Source organism: Symphodus melops (assembly GCF_947650265.1).
Source record: "Symphodus melops genome assembly, chromosome: 7".
Taxonomy (NCBI): domain Eukaryota; kingdom Metazoa; phylum Chordata; class Actinopteri; order Labriformes; family Labridae; genus Symphodus; species Symphodus melops.
This window is the reverse complement of record NC_136697.1, coordinates 6,587,060-6,599,080: the sequence shown is the minus strand read 5'-3', so window position 1 is coordinate 6,599,080 and position 12,021 is coordinate 6,587,060. Positions and strand designations below refer to the sequence as shown.

At 39.4% G+C, this 12,021-nt stretch overlaps 1 protein-coding gene across 2 annotated transcripts in view; it reads left to right on the top strand.

Moving 5' to 3' along the window:
* The window catches only part of LOC306826447 (solute carrier family 12 member 7-like), a 37,373-nt gene that overhangs the window by 4,506 nt on the left and 20,846 nt on the right, over window positions 1-12,021 (top strand). For both annotated transcript variants that reach the window (XM_079347795.1, XM_079347794.1), the window contains exons 2-3: window positions 6,629-6,720; window positions 8,072-8,203. In XM_079347795.1, the coding sequence (XP_079203921.1) occupies window positions 6,629-6,720; window positions 8,072-8,203 (224 nt within the window). The remainder of the gene's footprint in view (window positions 1-6,628; window positions 6,721-8,071; window positions 8,204-12,021) is intronic.

Here is a 12,021-nt window from a genome sequence, read left to right as displayed (position 1 = left end):
AGCCCAATAATTTATGGTTAGGTAAAACGGTTTACCATCCAAACATTTACCATCCATATTTCCTGTTTTTAATCCATGAAAAAATGCTAATAAAAAATTGGACTTGGTCTTCTGAGATCAATATTTAAAAATGCAGAAAATTACATTTAGACATTTATAAATAATTTGTTGAAATGTTAATAAAGTTTTAAGTTGGTTTATTTAATCACTTCTGAAAGAGCTTTACATTGTGATTTTAGAGTATGGGTGAAGCACTTTTATCGACTTTTGGAGTTAAATTACCTGAGCTGTAACGTAAGCATCCAAAATGTCATATAAATGTCATTCAGAAAGACTACATTATAAAATACTTCATAAAATATTATTCTTCTTTTCTTAAAAAAAACCAAAGGTTAAATAAGTCTGAATGCTCCCTAAAACATGACTGTGAAGTGTCTTGTTCTAAATCCTCTCTGATACTGTATTTGGTCATGTCTATAAATCCCTCTATTTCAGCCCTGCTCAGAACAGGCAGTTTCTGTCTGTAGCTTTAAATATGTAAATGAGGTGGCGCCGATAGCGCAGCGGCAGCGCGCGCACCATGTTGCGAGGCTTTGCTCCTCGCGCGGGCGGCCCGGGTTCGCGTCCGGCCTGTGGCCACCCTCCCGCATGTCTCTCCCAACTCTCTCCCTGTTTCCGACTCTATCCACTGTCCTATCAATAAAGGCAAAAAGGCCAAAAATAAACCTTTCAAAAAAAATATGTAAATGAGCTATGTCTGACCACGCCCTCTCTCTGAAAGGGCTTGGATGGCTCAGTCTTTTTTGTTTCTTGTCCTATTGTTTATGGTGAGAAGGCAGACTCAGAGGGCAGAATAAACACCTAGCTGTGGGAGTGTCACCCACCTGGGGGAGGGGCTACTTTGTGATGTCATGAAGGTGAAATCTCCAAACGGCCTGTTTGAGCACACATTTTCTGAAAATTGGAGCAGGCAGAAGATAGAGAGGATGGACTTTTGTCATCATTGGAGGTGTTTTTAAAATAACTAGGGAGACATACAGTACAACCATGACACACCTATCTCTGTTAGAAGACACACCTAAGAAGACAAGCTAGCTTTAGCCTCTCAATGTGGTTTATTTTGTTATTTTTGTCACTTCGATTACTTGTTCATCCTGTCCTTTCTGCAGGGAATAAAAAGCTTCTGGAACCTGTACAGTACAAAGGATGTGATTTGTTTCTGATTGTTTCGTGTCAAACTGGAAGTCCAGGTAACAAAGGCCATTGTGATTGAAAAGGAAGCGTGTTTTCAGTGAAGTCCCCTGAATCTTTTGTGTTGTAACATTGTTATTTGTAAAGGCTTAAAAAGCCCGTCTGACACATGTCTCTCCCTCTTTGAGTTGTAAAACTGTCTGAGACTGCCGTCAATACTTTAAATAAAAACATCAGCGACAACAAAGGGGAAAAAAAGACAAAAACGTTTTTCAGGTTATGTTTCATGACAGACTTTGAAAAGAATCACAGATTTATTTAAAAAAAAAATCACGAAATCTTAGTCCCTCTGAACCTTGGTCGAGTGTGTTCTCCAAAACAATTTCCCCACCATGATCTTGCTTAAGCCTTGTTTCCACACAGAATGTTGGGGTGAGTGACTCTGCACGTTACTGCCGCGGATTGAGAGACTCTTGTGATGAGATATAAACCCCGTTTCCACACAGCAGTCCGGTACGGATCAGTACAATTTGGTACGGTTTGGTTCGATTAAGCCAGATCCCGTTTGTGTTTCCACAGCCCCCCGTGCCCTATTCGGTAGGTGGCGTGTAAGCCGTATGCCGAAAGCTGCTATGTAAATAGCATCACATGATAGCAGCTAACCGCTAACTAATAAATTCAACAAAGTAGAAAAACGCTACACAAACAAAACCAATGCTGGAAGACATCCAGCAGTTAATCTACTCTGTCACTGACATCATGTGACTCTTTATTACAAAAACTCAATCCAGCCTTGTTTCAGAGAAGGCTGTGTGCCGCGAGGAGAAATACAGACGTAAACAATCAGCTGTGTATTACAGTCAATGATTTAAACAACACAGCGGAGTTTTGTTTGTCAAACGGGAAGTGATGATTCTTTCGACCAATCAGCGGACTGCAGTGTTTAGCTCCACCTTTTCTGGTCGGCTTGATATTATTGGCACCCCAACGGAAGGGTCCCAAAAAGTAGGACGGTACGGATCGGTTATTTGTAAATCTTTCCCAGGATTAGTCTATGGAAACACCGCAAAATGCACGCTGTACCGAGACGAACCGATCGGAACTGCTCGGTGGAAACGGGGCTTTAGATAAAGCTCCGCCTATTGTGTGTGCTCAGGTGTGGGACATTTAAGCCCCATACAGTAAACAAAACCCTGCCGTGTTTAAACCATACAGAGCTGATTGTTTACGTCTGTATTTCTCCTCGCCTTCAGCCTTCTCTGAAAAAAAGCTTGAATGAGTTTTGTAATAATGAGTCACATGTCAGTGACAAAGTGGATGAACTTCAGGATGTCTTTTAGCGTGGGTTTTGTTTGTGTAGCGTTTTTCTCTTTCGTTGAATTTATTAGTTAGCTGTTAGCGGTTAGCTGCTATCATATGACATTGTTTACATAGCGGCTATCGGCATTCGGCTTTCTCGCCACCTACCGAATAGGGCACGGGGGGCTGTGGAAACACAAACAGGATCAGGCGTAATCGAACCAAACCGTACCAAATTGTACTGATCCGTACCGGACTGCTGTGTGGAAACGGGGTTTATATCTCATCACAAGAGTCTCTCAATCCGCGGCAGTAACGTGCAGAGTCACTCACCCCAACATTCACATATGAAGACAAAAACACAAATGAAAATACGAATTTGATCGGCACTTCAACAGAAAAGATACATGCATAAATAAACCAATTAATGATACTCTTCACAACAGACCAATTACAGAGATATCTCATTTAATGAATAAAAACATCTGCATTACTGCTTTCATAAATTATTGAAAAAGTGTAATCACAGGAGTTACAATGTATGGATCTGTTTTGTACCATCAGGGCATCAATCCTGAAGAACTGAGTTAAAGACGGTCCAGACGTCTCCACACATGTGGACTGATTCAATCACTGCTTAATATTTACAGACCTGGTTTTAATTATCTATTTAAAGCTACTTGTCTGTCTCTATATGTCAGCCCTTCCATTGACTGGTGAATAGTCCAGGGTCAACCCTGTCTCTCGCCCAATGACAGCTGGGGTTGGCTCAAGCCTCTTGTGACCTCAAACAGGACAAGCGGTATAGATAATTGATGGATATACTTAAGTCATACAGAGGCAGAGAGGTGTGTTAGCATATGATGCAGCTGGATGATTTCTCTTTATTGTATTTCATGACTCTTGAGTTTCTGTGCACACCTGATGTTTTAAAAGCAGTTTGTTCTGTATGGTGCCTTAAAATGCTGTCTTTTCAAGATTGAAGTAACATTTGTGAAGCATGATATTTATCAATAGCATTATGATGATATTTAAGATAGCAATTAGCTTAGAATCAGAATTACACTGTGCTAATTCAAAAGTAGAGTCAGGTTAAGGAAAGGTGAGTGTGTGTGCCGTGAAGGTTTACATACTTGTTAGTCTGACTCCAGAGGACCGAGCTGTGTCTGCCCTTTCTGTACTCTTACACAGAGAGTTTATTGTGAAGTGAAACAGATTCGAGGGAGGAAGACAGATCCTACAACTAGCAGAGATATATAGCCTACATCATGCTGCTGGTGTGCAGAGCCAGTCAGTGTGTGTGTGTGTGTGTGTGTGTGAGAGAGTGAGTGAGTGAGTGAGTGAGTGTGTGTGAGAGAGAGAGAGAGAGAGAGAGTGACTTGTCTTTTATGATGGAAAAAACTTCCTGACACATCAAGCCTGCACATCATTAAAAACACAGTCAAAAGGACCTGGCAGTATTTTACTGAGTCCAACTCTTTGAGTGTAAGTGATAGTTTGACTCGACTTTTGTTTTCATATATGTAGCTGCATGTACAGTATGTAGCTTGTGAGCTTGTCCAGTTTGTACATCCTGCCACCTGTTGCTAACGCTCAATTAGTTAGACATTTTTTTGCTTTTTTTTTGTCACAATATCAGATTTTTAAACTTTGATATAATTCTAGTAAAAGTGAAACAATAACCTTTAGACAACAAAGCAACAAAAATAGAAGTTCTATATTCGCAGCCAATATTGGATTATTTTGGTTTGTAAATAACTGAAAATTGCAGGCAAACTTCCTGCACGTTGTGTAAAATGCATCAATGCGCTGGCAACATTTACTTCTCAAAATGTTTCCAGTGTATTCGTACAAATGTAGACAATGTAAAAGTGTTTGCTTGTAATATTTTAAAGGACTATTTAGCGTTTGTCTTTTGTAAAAGAAAACAAAAAAAAACAGTTTTATTAAAACTTCAACACTTTTCGGTACCACTGATCTTAAAAAAAAAAACAACAATCTTTTAAATAATCATGTTCTCAAAAAGAATTGAACATTCTGATGCCTCGGCCCCTTCACCTCGCTTGCTGACTCGCAACGCTGCTGATCACACGTTCATTAAATACCCTGCAATGCTAATTATTATCTATCATGTTAATACACACAAAAACACTTTAAGCTTTGCTTTTGGGAGCATTTAGGATTTCATTATAATGCTGAAGGAATCTGGAGTGTGCAGGTAGATGGAGCACAAGCTCGAGCTGTCCATCTTCTGATCAGTGGATGACACACTTACAGACAGTTTAAAAAGCTGAACTGCCTTGTTCTTCAGTGCCAAAAAACAAAAACATACAACTTCTTGTTCTTTTAGATTAAATGTTCTTACACCCTGCTCTTTCACAGATTGTCTGTGATTTAGTTGAATATTCACCCTTGAAAATAAAAACAAAAATAGGCTCGTGCAAATCTTGTCCTACTTCCCCATATCCTTTGTTCAGTTGTGTGCATTCTCTTGCGTCATTCATGAAAACCCATGACATCCAAATTAGCAGCTGGAAACCGATGGAAAGTAGAGACAGGATGCCACAAAGCTAACACTGATTACAGATTAAACCCTGACCGTAGCCTCTGCACACTTGGGTGTTGGATTTCCCCCAAAAATCCTTTGAGTTGGTTTACAGTCCTCAGAGCGTCATGCGCACCCACAGCACACTGTTCTTCTCATGAACTGCTCTTTAGTGATCTCTGAACCATTTGATGGCATTGGCTTCTTCAGGGCAATAAAGACAACAGTGTTATCTATTGTGATATCAAACGTATTAAACTGAGACTGTTTCATGACAACCAGAGGCAAGAGACACAGAGCTGAGGAGCAGCACGGAAGGAAAGTTCTTCATGTTTCTATGCTGCTTTGTCTTTTCTACGAGCTGCAAAACTGAGTGTAATAATATTAAAAACACTTTGCACAAGGCCTTGATCTGTCTACCAGAAACTGTTGACCCACAATGCTTTGTAAAGAGGCCGCATTAGACCAAGTTTATCACAATTCAAGAAGAGGAGAGCCAGATCCATATATCTAGAGTGGCTGTGGCTCAGTGAAATAAACCAATGAATGCCTTGATATTTTAAAATCCCTGTGAGGTTAGTTACAGCACACTGCAGAAACAGACTTCCTTTACATCTCTACACTGAAAGAATCACAGTGAGCAATATGATTGACTGTTTTCTATCAGACAAAACACCATCTACTGTACTCGTGTGCAGAAGAAGTTCAGAAAAGAGTTCAAGATAGAATAATGTGTGACTTTGTTGTGTTAGCCGGCTAATGTTAGCAATTTGCGCTAATGTTCGCTTTTAACTCGTAGCTTCATATTGCACTTAAATTGACACTGAATGACTGATCTAACGCTTATGTGACATTCAAATAAGAAGTGAGTATGTTATTCTTCTTTTCTTAAGTCTTTTACTAAAACTGCTTTATACACAAGGCCGTCCCATCCATGTAAACATGATGTAAACACAGCGCTCACAACAACACAGCCAGCGGGACTCAAACGTCTCATTCATCGCAGACGGTCACCTCTCAGAGACATTTACAGAGGAGATACTTCTGCTCTATTTATGTGTCAAATGTCTCACAGTCTTCCTTTAAGAAGTTCAGCTTTATCCACAGGAGGCGCCACACTTTATGAAAACTAAAAATTCACATTTAGATCCATAGAATCATTGATTAAATGGAAGTTTCTGAGAATACACGCCTCAACAAAGAGCTCTTTTTTATGTGTCTCTGTTATTATCATTAAGTGGAGGTTCTGGAGAAAGAAGTCAGAATTCAAATCTATGTCTCAGCATTTCTGAATCACACATATATGACAAAGTTGTCTTTCATGTCTTGTCCTTCTTTTCTACAGAACCATCTTTGGTCACATCTGAGATTCAGTCTCCATTTTGCCAAAAGTACATTTTCTTTTACTTTTCCCACAGGGAGATTTGTGGGATGTATGCTAACACTCCTGTGAATGAAAAAAAGAGGAACCACAGTAGATCACTACCACAGCTGTTTCATCTTAAAGTGGAGCACCTGCTGCCTCCTGCTGTTCTCTCAGTGGTGTGCATCTCACAGTATGGCTGTTTCTTCTTCTTCTCTGTATCCCTCCAGGAGATGAAGTTCAGGGAGAGTCCAGTCCATTCATCAACTCAGACGCTGACGGAGATTATTATTATGATGGCAAGAACATGGCCCTGTTTGAGGTGAGACAACCTTTTACAAATGTGACACAGAAAATAACTATTTTCTAGTTTGTTGGTGTAGCTACAACACATGTATGTTGCATCTGTTGTATGATGAAGGGAGATTATTATGTGCATTGGGAAAAAGTTGCCACCATCAAAGCTGAAGGTACGAGTGTGTGATTGCATATTTATCATAAAGATAATGAGCAAAGAGTCTTAGTTTGAGTTAGTGGAATATTTTTTGTTTAAAATTTCTTAATTTTTAAAGAATATTTCCCCCCATAAAAATGAAAAATAAAAAAATTGGAAAGAACTTGACAAATTAAAATCATCAATTAGACTAGGCAGAACATGAGGTTTCAATGATTCCTGTGATGTAAGAAAGTAGAAAATAAACACTTCATTTACAAGATAAAATATACCCAAGCACCCTGATCTGTAGGTGTTGAACATTGTTCATAGTTCTTGGGTTGGGAACTGGAGGGTCGTCGGCTCGAGTCCCAGTGTGGAAGTATTGAAGATTGTCTGATAGCTGGAGAGTGTTTTGCAGATCGTACTTTGTCTCTCTTTGTGTCTCTGTCTGTAACTTTGTGTTTTGCTGTCTCCCTTGAAAAATACTGTAGGTTCTTATTCTCAATGAGACCAACCTGGTTAAATAAAGGCTAAATGAAAAATCGAATAAAAGAGATGCAATTGAACAAGGCACACAACTCCAATGAGTTATGTAGCAGCCCCACATGTCTCCATTAATGCATGTCCACAGATCATGGGTGTGTTGTGTGGGAAGCCTGTCTCTCAATAAAAGAAATAAAAATAAAATCCCGAAGTTCCCCTCAGGGATCAATAAAGAACATATTTTGAAAAAAGCTGGTACTGGCACCTGGCAGCAAAGCCTTTAACACCACTTAAAACATTTTTCAAGCCATTTGGGTTTCTTATGCCCTGATTGTAGAGACACAGTGTCATGAGACAGAGAGAGAGAGACAGAGAGAGATGGAGAGAGGAGGGGGGGGAGAGAGAGAGAGAGAGAGAGAGGGGAATGACAAACAAAAAGGAAACCACAGGTTGGCTCTGAACCCAGGCCGCCCGCCTCAAGGACAACAGCCTCTGTACCAACACTGAGGAAACCAGCGCTCTGTGCTCTTAAAATGTTGACTCTTATACACTGATATATGAGGTCATAATGAAAGCAAGGAGCAGATGACAAAGAGCTTCAAATGTCATCAATACAAACAGGGAGTTAATTTAAGGAGGTGTAAATCACAGCAATTATGGGTTTGTAACAGTTGTCTTTGAGCAGACTACATCCGAACATGTTTCATGTCATGTGCTGAACATCATGTGAACCTTTCTGTCTGTGTGTCTGCAGGAAGAAATGGACAGCACCCCTATGGTTTCATCTCTCCTCAACAAGCTGGCTAACTACACCAACCTGACACAAGGCGTCCGCGAGCACGAGGAGGCCGAATATGAGGACGGCATCCAGAGGGTCGCTGTCATGGTATGAGCCTTCTCTTCCAAAACAAGTCATTCGCAGCCTGTTTGATCTGTACTGTGGACTTTAAAGCAGCAGTGTTGAATAGGAACAGGCTGACTTATGAAGAGCTGGTCTTGTTATTTTTTAAGTGGATGATTTGTGTTGATGGTTGACTCTTCAAATTATTTTTGGCAAACAAACATTTAGACTGAAGCTTTGCATTCAGTGAAGCTTTAGATAAATGTATCGTTTCCTTTGATTGCTGGAATCACGAGGAGATCCAGCTCAATCACCTCAATAATGGACTGCATTCAGACGCTCTGGGTTTCTACCAATGTCTACAAGAGCTTTACAATGAACCAACTTGCTGTTGTTGTTAACATTTTCTTTGAGTAAAAAAAGTAACACAGTGAAGGCTGAAAGGCTCGAGGACGTGTACAGTTCAGACAGGGTCACTGACATGGAATCATAAATAACCAACATGTTTGATCAGGGAGGCTTCGCCCTCAATCAGGAGCAGAAACATAATCGTATTGACCCCATGCGCTCGAGGATTATTAACAAATAATCGGTAGTGACAAGCCTCAAATCATAATTTTATAATAATAATGAAAGTATAGTATATTAAGAGTATAAACAGAACAAAAAACTAAAGAACCCATCAGCAAAATTCCCAACAAACATGTTTAATTCAACCATCACAAATGAGTAATTTGACGCGAATGTCAAAAATCTAATTGTAACACGTTTAAATGTACATGTGAAGAAAATAAATATTTAATGCAGGTAAATAAAACGTCTTGAAGGATTTTTTTTTTAGCACAGATAGGAAGAACGATAGAGAGAAAAATCATGATCTCAAATAGTGCTGCTCAAACTGTTGAGCTTAGATAACTTAAGAAAGGGATGCGTTGTGTTGTAATTAATATTCATTGTTGCTGCGTTAAGTTCACTAAGTGCAGCTGAGTCTACACGTGCAATGATACTAGTTAAGAATCCTCCAAACTGTGGATCTCTGCTTCACATCATGTTCATGAAGACAAAAAGCCGATCATCTGTCCAAGGATCCTCGGCCTGCTCTTATCAGCTGACAGATATCAGTCATGCTCTCACTGTTAACAGCAGTTTCCTGGGCGGCTAACCGGCTGCTGGCTTCCCCTGCTTTCAGTCATATTATTGGATTTTTTGCTAAGTGCATCAGCTGCAGGCTGCGTGCTTCTTCATATATACGTTGTGTCTGATAGGAGAGTCACATTCTGATGTGACGAGTCAGCAAAGACTGTCCAGAGTGTCAAGAGAATTTGTTAAAGATTTTTTTCCCCTCCCTTTGATGATGTGTCTGTGGAGACTGATTCCCCCTGTGATTGGGCATTATTATGTTGACCTCCAGCAGCAGCTTGAAACAGCAAAGAAAACAAGAACTGAGCTGTTTTTGCATTGCTTTAAAAGGCAATGTGAATGGAGCGTAGTGACTTTCTTTTGCTCTGATTGAGCCTGCAGTCTTTGAATTCTGCGCTGATATTCTCACACTCCAAAGTAAACCAGAGGGCAGTAACAAGGCCCACTGTGCCAAAGCCTTCACATAATGACCTGAATAAAATGACAACAGGGAATAATAAATCCTAAAAATACCAGAATCAGCCTGTAAAGATCCACCATGTCCAAACAGCCCAATTCTAAGCCACAAGTGATGAGGCGTGGCGTTCCTGCTACATATCAAGTATCACAGTGACACACTTAATTTTACACATGATTAAAAGTATGTTCAGTTCAAGCGATATTTACCCGCTCGGTAGTCCTGCTGACACGCTGAACATCCACAGGCTTCGGGTGAGACACATGCAGGACCTTGGACTCTAGATCTGTGTAGAGGCATTGATGATGTCGCAGACAGGCCCGCCCCCTGAGTGGTAGCTGGAGGAGATCTGAAGCTTGACTACAAAAAAAAACATGAGTTGTATCAGAGAGAGTGAAGAGGAGCAAAACATAAAGACACAAAGAGAAAGACTGAGGGACACAAGAGAGAAGATGTGGGAGATCTTGAAACAACCATCAGGAATGTCACAGATTTTAGACAAACTGGGTGCAGCAGAGGAAGGACAGGACAAAGTGTTTGTGACACGTAAGCGGGTACGTACACTTGGATGTTTTGGGAGGAAAGTAGCAGAAGTTTTTTACGCGTTTGTGCAGTATTGATGCATTCTGTGAAATGCATTGCATGACAGAGGTTTTGCAAAACGATGCTTTGGAGTTGAAGCACAAAGATTTGATCATGTAAACATGTTGAACATCTTCTAAAGCTTTGATTTACTCACAAGTCTTCAATATCTGATTTGATTAACACACCGAGACAATGACAGTAAGAGTTGTTTAAACAGAGATACCATGTCTACATTTATAAATGTATCATCTCAAAGGATGAGTGTTCAGATCATTCTTCTAATTTTCTTATTACTCAAGGTTCATAGAATCCAGGATCATTAATTTTAAAGGATTATTAAAAAAAAATGTTAAATCCATATCCATACTTTTTCTTACTGTGACAACTGTTTGAAGTAAATCCATCAAAAGCACCACAAAAGATAGATTCTGATTTCATTCTGGGCTCATTGCGACCATAATCGTGAAGACAGCTGTCACGTTTACGAAAGGTTAAATTCTCCGTTAACAAGCTAAATATATTTTATTGATCGTTTTATATTCACTTCTTCAGAGCAATATCTGTCAATTGTGTTTACACTCTTATTATTTCTACTCCGACACAGAGCTTTTCATTTTCAGTTTTTTCATGGAGTTTTGAAACTTTTAACCTGGAGGGAGAATTCACTTGTTTTTTTGTTTAGACTAAACATCCTCTCTATAAAAATAACATTAGGTACATTTTATGCCTCGAGTTAAATTAGAAAATATTTTCTAAATGCTTAAACGGAGTTAGTCATTCTCACGAGTTGTCACATAAAGAAGTTTCTGGTTGTTTCTGGTGCAAAGGACGAAGAAGCTGCTGAACAGAGAATAATTCAGACGGGTTAAAAAAGATCAAATAAACAGTTAAAAAAAATATATAAACAGATAAATAATATAACACAATATATGTGCAATGTAAATCATGTAAATATAAAACTGTGGAGTTTTAAAAGAAGCTGCAGGAGGTGTGTGCGTGAACTGCTTCAAACTGATCCATTACAAACATGTGGCTGTGAAGTAAGCACACTTTATTTATACATTTAAATTATTCACAGTATTGTAACATCAGTTTAATAGTTTAAAATGTTTCAAACAAATCATAGAGGAGAGAACAAATACACAGACAGTTAACACTAACCTTTGTGTAGTTTGACCTCTGGTCCCATGAGGTAAAACAATGACCTCAGGTAACCTCATCAACAAGCAGCTTCAATGTGAATGTGATTTAGTGACGATGATGCTGTCGTGTGGAACAAAGTGCCCTCTGACCTGACACCTGACACATGAAGTAATCTTAAGACAGTTCTTTTCTCTTCTGTGTGTGTGTGTGTGTGTGTGTGTGTGTGTGTGTGTGTTTGTCACTTGGGGGATAACACTTCTTTTGTTTTGTTTCTGTTTGCTTGTTGTTTCTTCTGTTCAACACATTGCATTTACATTTGCATGAAATGAGCTTTACATATAACATTTAAATGTATTCATTTCAAATTGAAACCCCAAATCGATTTTCAAGAAGAGACAACGTGTTGTTCCTCCTCAACTCATCACAGAGCAGAGAGACTGCCTTTAATCAAAGGACACACCTGCCATTATTTAACCACATGTAGCCAAAGTGTCTTTTCCTTTAGAGCATCACATCTGTGGACTTAAAAACAGCAGCC